We start from the raw sequence: 18,508 nt of genomic DNA, 5'->3' as shown, positions 1-18,508 counted from the left end.
TGTCTTATATACAGATTAATAAGAATTATTTAAACAAAGAAATAAATATAAATTTAAAATCAATAATCATTATTAATCTACTTGTTTAAAAATACAAAATCTGGTAGAAAACTTAAAATAATCATCATTCTTTAATTTTTATGTCTTTGTTTAATTAAGAAAATGAGAACACTAAACATGAATTATTTATATTTTTAGAAGTTCGGTTAATTTACAAAATATTAAAGAACTCTTGTTAATTTATCAAAAATTTACATATAGTAGTAATAGCTATTGTCTATTTATCATAATATATTACATTTTTTTATAATCAAGTTTATTCAAGCATTCGCTTATTAAATCTGATTAAATCAATTTTTCATAAAATGGATATTTATTTTTATTATATTTCAAGAATAAATACTTTTTAATTAAGTCAGATATTTTAAGAAGTATATAGAAATGGCTAAATATCTAAAATACCTATGAAGTATCTCACAAGCTTTAAATTTAAGAGATATTTTTTAATTTTAAATATTCATGGTAGAAGAGTATAATAAATCTAATAAAAACTAATTTAGATTTATGAAGAATCAATAAATTCCTAAAACATACCTTGCTATTCTAATTCAGAAGTTAAGTGTTTACATACAAATATGAAATTTTTTACTATGAACCAATCACCTCACATAACAGAATTTGCTACCTTTATTTTTTTTATTTAATATTACACAAAATAAGTTAGCTAAGTATTTTTGAGTAAAAATTTGATTTAAATGAGAGCATAAAAATATTTATTTCGAAGATAATGCATGTTGTTCATATATATATATATATATATATGTTTTAATATTGAAATTAATAATCTTTATTTTTTTGAAAAAATAGAAATAAATTTTTGTGAATTTTTATTCTTTTTTATAAAATTATATTAATAAATAGTGTTAGATTTTAAAATTCCTTTTACATTTTTATGTAAAATATTATGAAGATTGATAATGAAATACTTAAATTGGTGATTTTTAAATTAAATTAAATAATTTTAAAAAGTGATTTTAATTTTTTTACCTTTTCTTTCTTAAAAAACATTTAAATCCAGAAAAAATTATCAGATTTTGCTTCTGATTTTTTTAAAAAATGATGTATAAACACAAATAAAATAGGTGATTAAATCAATAGAAATTATACTTATTTTTTAAAAAAATATTTAGTTCTTTATTCTATTTGCGCTAACCACTTTTAATTAGCTTATTCATAGATTGATGATAGTTTTTATAAATATCATTTTTCAGCCAGCCTTTAGGATTCAAATTAATTTTTTTCAGACTAATCAAATTTAATAAAATTAGTAAGCTAAGTATTTAATAATTTTTTTTAATTTATTTGGAATCTGTTTCTTAATTGTAATTAAATCTTTCATCGAATTTTAGGAGAACTCATTTACATATTCAAAAATAATACTTATTCATAACTGACTACTCTTCTATTTTAATTATTTTCAAAATTATTTATCTATACTATCAAATTTAAATTTTTAACATAAATAATTTGTCAGACTTTTACAAAAAAAGATTACAAATTTTTATTGAAATAAAAAAGATTAATTGTTGGAATCCAATCCATAAATAAATAAATAAAATTTTGATAATAATAGTATATTCCAAAGTTACTCATTCTTCCTTGATTTTTAAGATAAATTATTATGTTCTAAATTAAATTTGAGGTAAAAAATGCAAATTATTGACATAATTTAGTATATAAATTTCTATTTTAAACACCATAAATTAATTTCACATCATTACCAAGAAAGAGTTCAATTACTCTAACACATTATAATATTGATAGGCCAAGATATTTAAGACCTTTCACAAATAGGTTCTTTGAGTTATTGTTTTAAAGTAAATAAATTTAAAAATACTAACTAAGTTAACTACTCTTTCCGACCTTTAGTAACTTAGCTCTAAAATTATCAAGGTAAATTTTTACTTTCAAAGATTAAGTGAAAGATTTTTATGCCAAAAGCTTTCCTAAAGATCTCAAAATTTTTAAATATATAAACTAGATTAGGTACTTTGTTATTATTTTTTAAATTTTATGGTAAAATAAATTTGGTTTAGACGATCAATTAAAAGCACTCCTTGTCTGATAGATATTTTTTTGAGTATAAGCTCTAATTGAAAAATGCTAAATGCACAAATATAAAAAATCTATTCATATTAAATGTGCATTAAAAAGAAGAAGAAATTATATCATAGTAATAAGAAGTCCGAATTAATTATAAATTATGATAAAATCCTCTAAAGTCAATCAGAGGTTTCCCATTCAAAATGTTTGTTTTGTTTTTAGATTGGTTGGTTTATTTTAAGTCTCCGAATTGAGAATTTTAAATTTAAAAATAAAGTTGATTTTTAATCTTTACTTCTCTAATTTTAAGAGAAATATCCTATTTAATCGGATTTTAGTAAATTTTTTCAAAATTCAGCCTTCAAAAATAAGAATTTTCTTCTACAAAAATGGTCAAAAGGGATGGAATATTTTGATGGAATTAATGTTCATTAATCTAAAAAAATTATTTAATTTTTATTTACTTGAAAATAAAATGTTATTAATCTATCATTACAACTGAATTCAATAATTTATTAGTTTATTTTTACTTAGATAATATATTAGGTTTTTAGAAGAATTTAATATAAATACATTAGATAAATTGCTTTAAACTAAGTGTGATTAATAATAAATATTTTAGTGATAGGATATTTATATCAAAAATTAACTGATTTACTTACTCTGTCTGTTTATTTTAACGATAATTTTATATAAAAGATTATTAATGAAAACGAGAAGGTTATGACGAATTTTCATTTTTATGATTATAAATGAGTAAATTATATTTTTTAGTTTTTTTTTTTTGAATGTTAATTTATTTGTGAATGTAAACTATACAAACAAATTCATATGTATGTATATATGTCTTTTTATTTAAAAATGCTTATTTGAAAAGAATGCTAAATGAGGACAAATACAATTTGATTATATAGATAATTAATTCGAAATATCAACAAATTTTTTAAATTATCAATTTAAATATTAAATATAAATATTGTAATCTGTAAACACAAAAAAGCTATTAGAAATTACAATAGTTAATGTAATTTAGCCTGCAATAAAATCAAAAAATCAATAAAAGTCCTCAATTTTCCTTAAAATTTGTACATATATATCTTTCTATTGAAAAACTCCTTATAAAAGTTTTAAAGGAATAATATCTATCAACGAATCACACAATTTGAATTCTTGAAAATTTACTTAATTTTTATTAAAATAAATGTATAAATGAAAGTCTAATTTAATAAAGTATCCTCTTTATTGATTTTGTTTGGTGTTTTGAATGTAAATTTAAAAAAATTTAGAAAATTTATTTAAAATACAATAATAATTTTCATAATATATATGAATCTATTTATTACAAACTCTACTTTATTTAAAGAAATAATTTGTCTTTAAAATATACTCACTGTTGAGTAAATTAAATTTTTTGTATGATACAAATTAGATTGTGTTATTTCTGCTTTTAGATTTCTAGAGGTTAAAAAAATATAAAATTAATAGGGTTTTCTTATTTAAAATAATTAGGTTAGAATCATCTATATAACGACCTATAAATAGTTAATATAATAACCTTTATAATTTTACCCAGCTTAGTATTTGAGGAATTCTTATACCTTAAAATATTAGCTAGTTAGTTTTAATTTATTATTTCAAAATATAAAAACAATAATTTATCAATTCAAATTCTAACCTAACTTATATCAAATAGTTCTAACCATAAGTAAGTTTTTTTGAAGTTTTAATGTATTAAATAAAGTCTATGAACAAGCTCGAATTGTATTTTGAATTGGCAACAAATTACAATTTATGATGAGCTCTAATCAAAGTTAATTTTAGCATCTAATAATATTGATGAATTTTCAATTATCATTTCAGAAATTTAACTTTTTTTATAAAAATCAAATGAAGATTTGTAAACTCTTAATTGAATACAATCTAAATTTATTTCAGAAAAATCTACAGGAAATTCCTTATGTTATTTATTATATGATTATTGAGAGACAGATTCAAGAGTGAATAAAAATATTGGTGTAATTAAATTTTATTAAGAAGCCTTCTATTTGTATTTATTGAAAGTGTAAACACTCTGGAATATGACAAATACTATGATTAATAATTTAATTTGGATTATAAATGTTTTAACAGCGAAGAATCTATCCAAATAAACAATCTATTATAATTTTTTGAGAAATAAGCGATTGAAATAAGTAGTTGTTTATATTAATTAACTTTAAATAGAATATGCCTAACATCAGAAAATATTAGCCATTATATTCTTACTTAATTGTTAGCAGTCAACAACATAAAAGTAAATACAAAGCGATTTAAAATAACTGATAGACGTCTTTTTCTGAAATTATGAGTGACAAATTGTATTTTAATGTAGAATTTATCTGGAATCAGAATTTATAAAAAATATAAATAAGAGCTTCTGTTAAAAATCTTTATAATTTCTTAATTATTTAAAAGAGTTCCTCAGCAATTCTTTGCAAGATCGCATAAATTCCAAATTGGGTCATGCAAAAACTATGTTTTGTAGATTTCAACATCAATAGAGTAATTAATTGATCAAATAAAACTAAGATACATTTACTAGTTTTCCATAATATTTTAATTTCTAATTAGAACTAAAAACATTGCAAAAACGCATTGAAATGAAATTTTAATATATGTTTTGATAAATATGTAATAAAGCTTACCTATTTCTTTTTAATAAATGAAAGAATCAATATTTTGTTTTTATCAGTGGGAATTCTTATTATTACTTGAAGTTACTAGATAGAAGAAGAAAAAATTTTATCAGTATTCAATCAAATTAATGCATTATTAATATTATTGATTCTGGTATGCAAGGGCATGTAAGATATATAAAAAAAACCAATCTGTATTTAAAATAATTAAAATCAAAAAAAAAAAATTAAAATCAACTATTAAAAAAAGAAAAATCAGAGGAAAAAAAAATCAATTAATTTAATAAATAAATTTTCATTACTATCAATAAATAAATAGTAAATCTTTAATACAAACAAAGAAATTTTAATATATAAACAAGTTAATATTCACCAACAAATTCTTCATTTAATATAAACTTAATAAATCACTAAATAACACGAAAAAATACCTTGGTCTCTCTCATACATTATTGATTGATTGATTGTAATAATCAATATTTTTCATATCAATTCAAAGCTAATAAATTTTTTTACACATAATTTAAACTATTGAAAAAATACTTCACTATTAAAATAAATGGGAAGCTCTTGTACAACTGCTAAGAAATCTTCTGCTAAAAGTAATTCTAAATAATACAAATACCATTCTAAAACTGCTGATAAAGTTAACAATCCCAATACTTAAAATATTAAAAATAACTTATCTAAGGATGCTTTGGTTGAGTGCTTCAATAGTAAAATTAAGCATTCAAAGGCTTGCGCATAAAATACTACTTGCTGCAAACCTTATTTAAATAATACAAATATTATGTATACAAGTAAAAACTAACAAAATATATCTAGTTATGACCATTAAATAACTCACAAGGAAATATCACCTCAAAGCACCAATGTTCCTAACATGCTATCTTGCAATACTTCTGTTAAATTCGAAAGTCCAAAGGCATTTTCTAACGGATAAAAGACTTCACCTAATCTATCTCGCAGAAAAATGAGCTACATTGAAATGTTTATTTTGGAAAGAAAGAGATACATGCAAGAAAAGGGTGTTTATAACTATACTCCATACACTGTATTACCAGCTCCTAAGCTTAAAAAACTCCTAAATAATCCCTTGTATCAAAAAAGAAAGTCCTCATTGGCTCATATCCCTTCTGATGTATTAAGTAATGAAGGTAATTAACCTACTTAACATAATTATTAAAAATCTACCAAAGGAGAAAGCATAAATAGCATTGGTAGTGAATTCGGTACTTTCCGCAAAGAAAATTTACCTGCCTAGATGCCAAAAGGAGATTCTGATGTAATCAGAATTGAAATTTGAGAATATAAGCTGGTTTTCTTTAACTTACACTGGCTTGTAAATACTTATTATTTAAATATTTATAAAATTACCTCAAAAATAAATTTGCCTTCCTTTTGGTCTACTCTCTCTACAATATTAAATTAAATTCAACTTACATCTTCTACTAATCAACAAATATCATAAGAATATCTACTTTTAGCAAAAACATAACACCAACCAATCAACCAACAAATAACACTTTAACAAAATAGTATTTGTATTAGATAATTTATGGATTTACTAACTTTGCAATAGAAGAATTTCTTATAGTAATCAATCTCACTCACTCACACACTCAATTACCTACCTACCTACATACCCACCCCTTAAATAAAAAACAATCAAACTAAATATTAAAAAATACTTCTTTGTCGTCTTTACACTCTCTCTATCTCATTCTCATAATTAAAATTTAAATATTTTGAGCTCTTGTTACTTCGAAACTGAGCAATTATAGTCTTTAAAATAATAATAAATAAATAAAAACCCACCCACTCTAAATAACTCTTACTAAAAATAAATTAATTAACTATTCACATCATTCATGAATGAAAATAAATTCAAACAAAAAATAAAATTAAAATTAAAAAGCAATCCTTTCCTTGATTATAAATAAAAAAAATCATAAGCAAGCAATAATAATAAAAAGTAACATATACAAATCACTACACTTTTCTTTTCAATCTATCCTATTGTAATAGACCAACCAATTTAAATATTTATTATATAATATTTATTGATATGTACATATTCTTCAATTTATTTTATTGTATAACTTTAAATTATTTCATCATTAATCCAATTAAAGTGTTCAATTTTAAAAAAATCAAAAATTTAAGCAAGTAATTCATAAATTTATAAGTTTTTCGCTTTATCATTAGCATTCGTTTTTGGTGAAATTTATTTTTATCACTTCTAAACAAAAGCAATTATTGAGTGAACAAATGAATGAATGAAAGAATTTAATTATTATTTATTGAAATCAAAACCTTTTGATTAAGTAATTATTTACTTTTTAAATTTTTAGAGCATTATTGACTTACAGCCAACGCTCATCTCAAATAATATAAAATTTATTTCTTTCTCGCTTATTACTTCCTAACTTCTTTTCTATTTCTTCACTCTTGAAGAAAATTAAAAGTTTTGAAGATTTATTCCAGTATAGAATTTACTGAAAGATATTTTAATTTATTTTATCCATTTTGCTTTTTGTATTTCTAAAGTTGTCAAGAGCTTGAAAAGCTCAAAAATATTTATTAGTAACAAGTAATTTATTATAAAGTTAGCAAAATTTTACAAAACAGTATATTTAATTAGCAGATATATCTAAGCTGGACCTACTTTTAAATTGTTTTAAAAGAGAAAAATGCACATGCATGAATTGTTTATTAATTTGAAGTAAAAAAGTTATCAACCAAAAAAACAAAATTATTTAAAAACTAAATAGATATTTTTAAAGATCATTTTGAGCAAATCATATTTTCAATTTATTATTCTTCTTTAAAAATTTTTTTCTCTGTTATCATTGTTTATATTAGTATGTAAGGTATTTTGTTTTCACTCATAGAAACAGAATCAATTTAACATATGTAAATCTATTTTTATCATTTGCATATAAAGGAAATATGCTTTCTAGAAGACACCAAAAATCTATTTTTACTTATTTTTGAAAAATAATAATAGAAAATGATACAACAAGTCTTGTTTTAATCAATTATACGTTATACAAAATATATAGCTATTTAATAACCTTCAACTCCTTCATACGTTAGGCATTTTATTTTTATAACTTATTTGGAAAAAAAAAGTATTGTAAAACTAATTTACGAATTTTAAGATTTTGAAAATTTCTAAAATTAATAATTAAGCTTGTAAATTATGTTAATATCCTTTAATTTAGCTTCAATTTGTATATTTTTCTTCTATTTATAATCTTCTTCTTTCAATAAACATGAAAATTAGTCCAACAAATAGACTATTTTATATAATGCATTCATTCTCTCATTTGGAGATCCAAAAAAAAAAGAGTCCATTAAAACTTTACATATTTTTCTTCTTGTTGAATTTGATGATACAATAAAAGAAAGCCATAGCCTGAAAATAGAGAGAGACGCACAAAGATGAAGAAAAAAATAAAAATACACAAGTTAAAAAAAGCTTTCATAATTTAACATAAACATACATGTAGAGCGACATGAATAACAACAGTAAGTTTCTATGAGAAATTTTCATTGACATTTTGCACTTGATATTATTTTGGAAGTAATTTCTATAAAATAAAATTTAAATATTCCATGTATTTTTTAATTTTACTCTTTTTTTAGTAATTTAAGAAAAACCAATTGAATGAGAGTAATGAAATTTGGAATAGAAAATAAAAGTAAAGTGGTAGGTATTTGGTCAAACTCTAATTATCGGTATTATTTTTACAGTATATTTCTAATATTATGTAAAAAAAGGTAAGCACACGAATTACTTATATCAGATCGCTAATAACAAAGTCATTACATAATTAATATAAATTAAAAGTACATGTTTTTTGAGAGACTAAAAGTAAGCATTAATTAGCTTATTTTTTTCAGTATAAACAAAAATATTAAATTATATTTTTAGATTTTCCTAATACAATGTTGTAAGTCATCAGAGTAAACACAATGCTTAAAATAATATATATTTATAGAATATTATTATAAAATTGATCCCCTTTAAATCTCCCTCTCTCTTCTTATCTTTTAACATCAATTTTTAATAGAAGTTTACAGTAAAATTTATAATCAATTAGTTAACTGACTAAAAGGAAATACAAAATCTACTCATAAAAGCTACTTTAATCAATTATATACTAAAAAATTTATGGCATAAAAGCTTTGTGAAAGTATGTGAAAAAAATTGTATTTTTGCGAGAGTAAGTATTCACTTTTTAATTCTCAAATTAATTAAAGTGTGGAATATAAAATGAACAAATTCTTATAAGTAAGTTAATAGAATAAAAATATCTTTCTTATATTTTTCAAGGCTACACTTTTTTATATTAATAAACTTTCTTCCAATAAAATTTTTTATTAACTGAAAGACATTTAAATTCAAAAATTGTGAAATCAGAATACGTTGGGAGAATCAACTTTGTTCAGATCTTATTATGGATTTTTTAAAAATTGAGAGTAGATTACATAAAATTTTTAGTGGAGATGCTTGTATATTATTGATATCAAGAAATATTTAATATTTAAAAAAAGTAAGCTTACTTAATATTTATATACTCAATTTTTTAATTGCGTTAAGCTTCATAAAATTACTCGGAATAAGTGTAAAAATCAATTAGGCCATACCCTTTTGGAATATTTTTGTATATCATATAAAGATAGTACGTAAATTGGCCAATTCCATATTTATTTAGAATTTTCATACAATTTAATTTAATCGATACCGCTTATTTAAAAATTTTACGCTTAATAGATAAAAGCTGGATATTGTTATTTGTTTTTTAGTAAAAATCATCAAACTGTCTGTATTTGGTTGATAAGCAAATAGATTATTTTTGATGTAAATAAATCTTATAAAAATCAAATATTTTGTAATAAAATACATCGAATTAAATTAGAAGATACGAAAGAGATGTAAGAATACTGTTTTAAATATATTTCAAAAAATGGCAAATATAACAAGTTTATAACATAAAATATTTTCTATTTGAAAGTAATTTTTTAATAATATTTGTTATTATCACAGTCAAGTCATTTAAATTTTTCACTTCAGAAAAGAATAATAAGTAATCCTATTTCTTTAACTCTAAGTTCTAAGTGAATAGAAGTGTAAATTTTTTTTCATTCAAGCAACTAGAATTGGTATATTTCTTATTATATATATTATTTAATATAATGAATGAATATATGAATCAATCAATTTATGAATTAAATTATTAATAAACTTTTTACAAATCACAATTTAATTAACTAAGTAAATAATTTATGGATGGTTCTAATTAAAGGCAAAAAAAATACTTAGGAATATTTATCTCCACTTTCTCTTTTTAAAAAACAAGTGGTTTTTTTTTTGATATTACTCTAAATAGATGACAAACACAATAATGATGACATTAATTAGAAAAAGAATTCAAGTTTTATTATGTACTTATTAAGATAATTTGATTTTCTTTTGAGTGTTCGCTTTAAAAAAAGCATAGTTTTGTTTTTGTTAAAATTGATCTTTAATTAGTATTCTACTGTAAAAGCATATCATAAATTTCATCATCCTCTTTAAATGTAGCATTAAAATAGATGAAAACTAATTTGTAAATTAAGATAATTCATTGTTTCATTATGTTAATTTTCTAGAACTAAGTTCCACTTTTTAAAAATGTATTTTTTAATAAAATCTAAATATCATTCATAAATGATTGAAAAATTATACCTCACATTTCAAAGGTATATTAACATCAATCAGTTGTTATTCAGTTTTTAAATATTAAGTTTTGAGAGTTTTTTCTTAAAAATTAACTTAAAAGTAGGCGCTGGTTAAAAGATCGTAAATGGCTAAGATTTGGTAGTGTAAACTCTTAATTATTTTATATCTTATGTAATTTAATTTGTTCTATACTTTAGAAATATAGATAGACTCTTATATTGTTTTAATCAAAGCAGCTTTTTAAATTTGATTTAATTATTTTGAGTGTAATTTAAATCTGATAGCCATACCATGAATAAATGAATTAAAGTAACTAATATTTAGAACCATTCACTAAATATCTGAAATAAAATTTTCTGATGAAATAAACAATTATTTGTATTTATTTAGATAAATATTTTCTATACAAACAAAGATTTTAAAATATTGTAAGAAATATAAAATTCCCAAAACTTAGACCCTCAACTTTATATTTTATAGATATATAATTAAGCATTATTATATATATTCGTTCAAAATTCCATCTTGCTAATAAATTTATTCTATAAAACAATTTATTGAAAAATTCACAAATTCTTCTTTAATATTCACAAAATGAATAATTACACTTTTTAGAACATGGTACAATTTAAATAATGATCAGTCACTATTTCATAAATTTAAGTTTATTTTTGTTAGTAATTCAAATCATTATTTTGGAGGGAATTCTGTAAATAGATGAAGTAACAAAAATTATTACACCAATAATTAGGTTTTTTTTGAGGTTGATTATCATAGGATAGATCGATTCTTGATTTAAATAAAAAAATAATCTATTCTATGATGTCTTATATTAAAAACTTACATTTTAAATCGATAAACAAATTTACATAATGTTAAAATCAGGATTTCAGTTCTTTAATGTTTTAAATCTTATAAAAGTTGCTTATATCTTTTTAATTTTGTAATTAAATTTCAATCAAAAATAGCTTATCTGTTTGAATATTCTAAATAAATTCTAAACTATAACAAAGAAAAGAAGACTTTTTATTTATTTTTAATCCTTTATATTCCTATAAACTTAAAATATTTTTTTTCAAAACATAAAGATTTTCTCTATATGTTAATCTTTGTAAATAGATTAAGCTTTATTTCCTAAATATCATACTTGTAAAGTATAAAACCAGAAATTAAAAAGTAGAATTTTCCTGAAGCTGTTTAGAGTAACAAACATCAAAACAGCATTTTATTTTTAATTTTGTAGAAAAATTTTTAGAAGTTAATTTTAAAAATAAGAGATTCTTTTAATAGTTGATAGCTGTTGAAAAATATTCTTGAAAAGGAATATGTAGCATTAAAAAAATGTCAACACTAAATTTTATAAGTTTGTATAAAATTAAAAGTAACATTTGCCTATTTAACAAAATTAAATAAATCACACTGTCCAATATTTCAAATAACATTGAATTAATTGTTTGTTTGCTTGTAATTGCACTATTTATATCTTTTATAAAGTCAGCCAAATTACTCTTTTTATTCAAAAATACATGAATTTTATTTATTAAGATAGATAAATAAATAAACCTAACTTAAACTAAAAAATCAATAATTTCATACATACATACACATACATACACAATAATGATTTATTGGATCTTTTCAAAATATTAATTTCAAAATTAATTTGATTTCGTTTTAAAGTAATTATTTATGACTTCTGATTACTGTAAAATATTGACTATTCATCTACCTTTTTTTAATCCTTTTTTTTATTTTGAGGATTCCATAAAATAAATACCCAGCAAAATATCTCAAAATTTTTTCTTTAGGTAATATGTGGGGATTAGGGTATTTAAATTCATTCAAGCTATAACAATATATCCTAATAGCTAAACAAATTTAAATATTTTAAGAAAACTAAATAATTAAAAAGAAAATAAGTAAGTAAGTAAGCAATCAACTATTATTCATCCTTTTTTATAATTAAAGTGATATTTTTGATGCTTTAATTATTTAATTAGAATTTAAGTAATAGCAAAAATATGTATGGATTTATTTATTTTTATTCTTTGACCTAAATATCTAAATATTTACTAAAATCTTACTTACTATTTTAAATATACACAAAATAGAAAGACCCATTTTTGAGCCTGCTAATGAATAATTTTTCACAATCATTGAGGAAGGAAATAAAAAAACTGTATTTTTTATTTGTAAATAAGAAAAAAAATGGCAAATCTTCAGAAATAACTCTCATTCTTAAACAACAAAAAAATATATTTTAAAATTTTAGTAATAATTTTGAAAAGTGATAAATATGCCTTCAAAATTGTTTATACTTTTATTTGTTGAGCCAAAATTATAATTCAGTATTACCTTAAGTTATTCTATTTAAATCTGAAAGACTTTACAAATTTTATCAACAGAAAAAAAATCAATAGTTGTAATCACTAAAAAGTAAATCAATTAATACTAAAAATATAAGTAAAAAAATAATCAAAAACTCATAAAAACTAAATATTTCTATCAATTTTTACTGAACTCTTTTAATTTTATCACTAACTCTCTTGCAAGTTTTTTTAAATGAATCTGTGTATTTTTCAAAATGCGTTTAATACTTTTTAGTTCGTTCTGTTTAAATTAATTATTTCACATGAAAATAAGACATTTAAATTATTTATTTAATTGTACCATTATTATTTTATTTTTAAGCTGTTTTTTTAAATTTAAAGTTTTTAATATTATTTTATCATACCTCTTAGTATTTCTTATGTGATAAGTAATTAAAAAATTAGTAACCAATAAAATAAAAATTAAAAAGAAATTTGATATTTAAAAATCTAATTTACTGTTCATAATGATTTTTTAAGACAACAAAATCATTTAATATAAATTCCATATAAAATGGCTATAAATAAATAAATGCATCTTGGCTTACTATACATGTTAATATATTAAATAACAATAATTTGGTGTTATAAGATGATTTTACACCAAAATAAATATTGTTGGAGGTCATATAAATAAAATGAAAAAATATTTTTCAAAAATGGTATAAGTGTAAACTTGATTAATTTAACGTAAATTATTATTATAAATCAACTAGTAAGATGCATAAAATAATATAATCATAAGAATAGATTGCAAAAATTAAAGATTTATTATTTTTTAAAAGGAAATAAATGCTACTAAAAAAAGAAAAATACTTTTCCTTCTTTGCATTAAAAAAAGTTATTGCTCAGTTAGTTTCATTACAAATTAAATGTACTTCATAATAATAAATCATTAAATAGTTTTACATAAAAAGCCCTAATAAAAAATTAAAAAATAATTTTGTGCAATATTTTATTAAAATTAATATTTTTTCTATTAAATATCATTAATTATTCATTCTTTAAAGATTAAAGGACTATCATATTAAATTAGCTTTACAAAAAAATTCAAAAAAAAAAATGATTAAATAAAAATTTGTAAAATAATTTAATTAATCATTTATTACTTTGTAAATAAATGGCTATAAAATAATTAAAAATATATAAATTTTATTTGTTTTATTTAATCTTAAATGATTACTGTTAAAAATTGATTACACTTTTAAAGTAGAACTAAAGTATTATTAATATTTCTTTTATCTTTTATTTTATATATGAATTAATTTGTATTTAATTTTGTTGTTAAACTAATACATTTTCTTTGTTATTAATTTATTGATATTAATTTAAATCTTAGTAATTAAGTTTTTAAAAGCTAAAGCTATCCATTCAATTTTAAAGTAGAACTATAATATTTTTAATATTTCTTTTATTTTTTAAATTTATGAATTAATTCATATCTGATTTTGTTATAAAACTAATACATTTTCTTTGTTACTAATTTATTTAAATAAAAATTAAGTTTCTAAACACTAATAGCTATTTTTAAATAATAATTTTATATAATTTATTTCTCTAAATTATAATTTTTTTTTTAATTTAAATAATTAATTATTAAAGAATATAAAATATGCTATGAAGATTTATATTGATTGTATGGCTATTATTTTTATTTTTTTATTTTAAAAACTGAATTTTATTTTAAATGGTTTAAGAATAAATATAAATTAGCCATTAAATATTCTTTAAGAAAGTCAAAATTTTTAATTTAATAAATTTTTTAATTTAAAAAAAAGTATAAAAAATAAATAATAACTTGTTGATTTTGTTAAATTTTATGTGATTTATTATAATTATTAAATATAAATTATTTGATTAAAAACATATTAAATTATTTTTATGTCTTATTTTTTTTATTTATTTAATATTTTCTCACGTTAAAAATTTAATTAGTTTAATTTAACAAAATGCTTTAAAAATAATAAAATTCAAATTTTTAAACAATCAATCATATAATTTGTCACAAAAAAATAAATATTTTTTAATTATTTATAAATATCCAAATCTAAAAAATGATAAAATAATAAATAGTTTTGAATTAAGTTAAATTAACTTATGTAAAATATTGACAATAATAATGTTAAAAGCTATAAATATAAAATAAAAAAAAATAATTTTAATCTTTCCTTTATCCTAAGATTTTATTATAAAACTATTTCAAACTTGAACTATATCATATTTTACAATGGATGATTAAGTATTTAAAATTATTATTTTTACATCAATTTTTTATTGCAAAATTATATAAATAAACTTCAAATATTGCTTATTTATTTTCAATTTTTTTTAGTAAATTTTAATTCTTGCATATTTCATAAAATGTTTGTTAAAATTAACATTATTTTAAAAGATTTCAAATGTTATTTGTTTTTTTATTGCTTTTATTTAGTAAAATTATTAATTTAGTTTTATATATTTTTAATAAAATTAATAATTTAGTTATATAATTTATTTTTGGAATTATACAATCGAACAATAATATACTTATTTATTTAGCTATTAATTTATTTATTCTTTTATTATTAATTATCTATTGATGGGTGGTCAGTATTAAAATTTGTAAATAAATTTTCTAATTTATAAAATACTTTTTTTTTCAATTTCCTTCATTCTATCTAATTTTTTCTGAAAGATATAAAATCTTTTTCATAAATAAAATACAAGTTTTTAGTTTCATAAAAAATAAATCAAAATATTTAAATTATCAAATCAATATAAAAATTATCATAAGAAAGTGAAAGAAAATATAGAATGTCATTGAAAAAATTTTTTCATTTTTATATGTTTATTAGTGTAAGCAAGATAATTTAATCACCTAAAAATAAATATATATTTAAAAATATTATTTGAATAACAGGCTGAATACTTAATAGAATTAGGAGATTTCAAATTTCCTGATAGGTATGATGAATTTTTAATTGTTTTTGAGAATATCTTTTTTATTACAAACAAATCTACAAATAATTAATTCTTTTTTGAAAGTGAACAAATTTGATATTATTAAAATAACATCAAAAAACCATCAACTTAATTAATATCTAAAAAAAATTTAGTGTTTTTGTTCTATAAGATGAATAATAAAACTGCTCTTGAAAGTCTGCCTTCCAGATAGTTTGCAGGAAGTATCTTAGATTCTAAAATGCTTGAAAATTCATAATTAGATTCAAAAGGATAGAAAAAGTACAATATTGCTTCTTGCTTTTCATCTATTTAACTTCTTAATTACTTATTTGCTTATCATTAATCAAACAATTATTAATTATTAGGATTAAGCGTTGGTACCTTTTAAGCAAAGTTGATTTGTTCAAGTACTTACCTGTTCCTATTACCAACGAAGTTAGCACTGTTGTTTCATAGGCCTCAAGCTTAGTAGTTATAGCAGTGATAGTAGTTTTGTTTATCATACAATTAGTCACTTTATTAGTCAACAATTAGCCAAAATATATCTCTCATGAAGAAAATATTGACTCCAAAGCTATTTATGATGTACCCGAATTTGCTTTTGGGCTTTACATTGGAGATAGCCTATAAAAATATTTTTATGATGATACTTATTTTGAGTTTTAATTAGCATAGTTTTCTTAATAGGAGAATTCATAAGGAGTTTTTAAGGCTGAAGAGATTTAGTAGCAAATTGTGAACTGTTAACCTGATTGGATTAGTATTCCTGTCAAATTAAATTGCCCAACTTAGACCTTAAAAATATAAAATTATAGAAAATAAAATGAATAAGTTCTATTCCCAACATTAAAAATAGTAGAATGCAACTAATAAAAGTAAACTTCCTTGGGTAAGTAGTGTAAAAGTAAAAAATAAGTTGAGAGCTTATTTGCATAAGGAAGACTCCTATTTTTTATCAAATCATAAGGATAATATAATGTAATTACTGGAAAGTTTACTCAAGATTCTTATCTAGTGTACTAATTTTTTATCAATCCACTATATGAAAACGTTGGAGAGTCAGTTTTAGGAAGGAAAATAATTATGCAGTACCCAGATTACTTAACAAGATTTACTTAGAATAAAATTGAAGAAACCTATCTTTAAAACTTTAATTAATATTTGAATAGTGTAAATAACGTTGTATATAAAAATGATTAGAAAAGAACCTTGAATTTAAGTAATTAATTAATCAATTTTACATTTTATATAATATATATAAACATTTTTTATACTATATTAATGGCTTATTTCATTTAATAAAATTAGATTCAAAATACGATTTTAATTCTATGGAACGAAAAGAACACACAACATAATTTGATAACTAAACAGATAGATAGAATTAAAGATAGCTTTAACAAACAATAGAATTCTAAAAATAGTATTTCTTGTGGTATTTAAATTAAGATAAAAAAGTTACTGTCATAGATTTAAGTTTTAAGACAATATTTGACTTGTGCTCTTTTCTGGGTGGAATATGGGGTGTTCTCTGTGCTGTCTTTACTATTCTAGCTTTGAAAAGAAATGCTCAAATTTTTTATAAAAAGAAAAAAATATGGAGCAACTTTGACAAACTGATAAAAACAGAGATCATTAAAGAATCATTATTTAAAGATAAAAAATCGAAACCCAGTATTGAACTTTAAAATACTCCAAAGCTAACTAAATCGAATGCAAATATATAAAATTCAAGAACTAGTTCTATTATTTATTCTAAAAATTTAGACGATTATTAAAACTATTAGATTGATCAAACTAAAAATATTGATGAAAATCAGTTCGATTTAAACAATTAAAATACTTCTCCAGACTAAATTTAAAAACCTGTTTATAAAGTCTAATTGATATCAATCAATTTGGAGGATTAGCTATGAGTCTAAATTAAAATCTTTCAATTAATCAAAAAAATAAAATAAAATGAGATTTAAACATTGAAATCTCATTTATTTAGTGCTTTTCTAAAATTTAAAATAAAAGATTTCACTCTAATATAAATTTAATAAAATAATTTGAAATTAAAAAATACTAAGCACTTTTTTTCTTCTTAATTCTTATTTACTAATTAATTAATTTTATATATCTCAGACAAATAAAGATATCAGCAAGTCAATAATTACTAATAAAAATATTAAAAATAGTTAAAAAGGAATATAATTAAAATAATTTATAAAGTATACGTTTAAAATTATATAGTTAAATCTTTTTCAAATTCTATATATTGTTATATCAATAAATAATTATAATAAAGTTAATTTTTTTTTAATTACAATTATTTTTTTTAAAAAGTATTTGTATTTTAATTAAATCATTACTTACCATAAACTAAATAAAATTATGCAAATAATAATAAAATAATTTAATTAATTTTAGGAATTTTCAATAATTTCTTCAAATAGTAATTCATCAAACATGTAAGCATAAAGCTATCTTTGTTTCTGCAAAATTTTTATTCACCTATTAATTTTAATGATAATTTATATATTAGGACATATCAAAAATTTTGATAGAGTCTGTCTATATCAGAAATTTATTTTGTAGAACAATTAATAAATTTTGAGAATAAAAAGACTCATTTTCGGATATGATAATTTTTATAATATTATGAAATAATATAATTTAAAATAAATTTTCTAATTAAAAACACT

The 18,508-nt window shown here is 20.0% G+C and overlaps 3 protein-coding genes across 3 annotated transcripts; all 3 read left to right on the top strand. All coding sequences in view use genetic code 6, as the record gives it.

Moving 5' to 3' along the window:
- Positions 1-4,468: 4,468 nt before the first annotated feature.
- TTHERM_000267848 (transmembrane protein, putative) lies at positions 4,469-4,857 on the top strand (the record flags this gene model as incomplete). The annotated part of the gene is made up of 2 exons (XM_012797604.1): positions 4,469-4,644; positions 4,812-4,857. The coding sequence occupies 2 exons, from the start codon at positions 4,469-4,471 to the stop codon at positions 4,855-4,857; spliced, it is 222 nt and encodes a 73-aa protein (XP_012653058.1).
- Positions 4,858-5,337: 480 nt separating this feature from the next.
- Positions 5,338-6,084, top strand: TTHERM_00267820 (hypothetical protein; the record flags this gene model as incomplete). Its single annotated transcript, XM_001015917.1, has 1 exon — positions 5,338-6,084. The coding sequence occupies one exon, from the start codon at positions 5,338-5,340 to the stop codon at positions 6,082-6,084; it is 747 nt and encodes a 248-aa protein (XP_001015917.1).
- A 9,906-nt stretch (positions 6,085-15,990) lies between these two features.
- On the top strand, positions 15,991-17,737 carry TTHERM_00266790 (transmembrane protein, putative; the record flags this gene model as incomplete). Its single annotated transcript, XM_001015913.1, has 3 exons — positions 15,991-16,100; positions 16,187-17,040; positions 17,130-17,737. 3 exons carry the CDS (start codon positions 15,991-15,993, stop codon positions 17,735-17,737), a joined length of 1,572 nt encoding a protein of 523 aa, XP_001015913.1.
- Positions 17,738-18,508: the final 771 nt, after the last annotated feature.

Source organism: Tetrahymena thermophila (assembly GCF_000189635.1).
Source record: "Tetrahymena thermophila SB210 genomic scaffold scf_8254649, whole genome shotgun sequence".
Classification (NCBI taxonomy): Eukaryota; Ciliophora; class Oligohymenophorea; order Hymenostomatida; family Tetrahymenidae; genus Tetrahymena; species Tetrahymena thermophila.
This window is presented reverse-complemented; position numbering and strand designations above follow the sequence as displayed.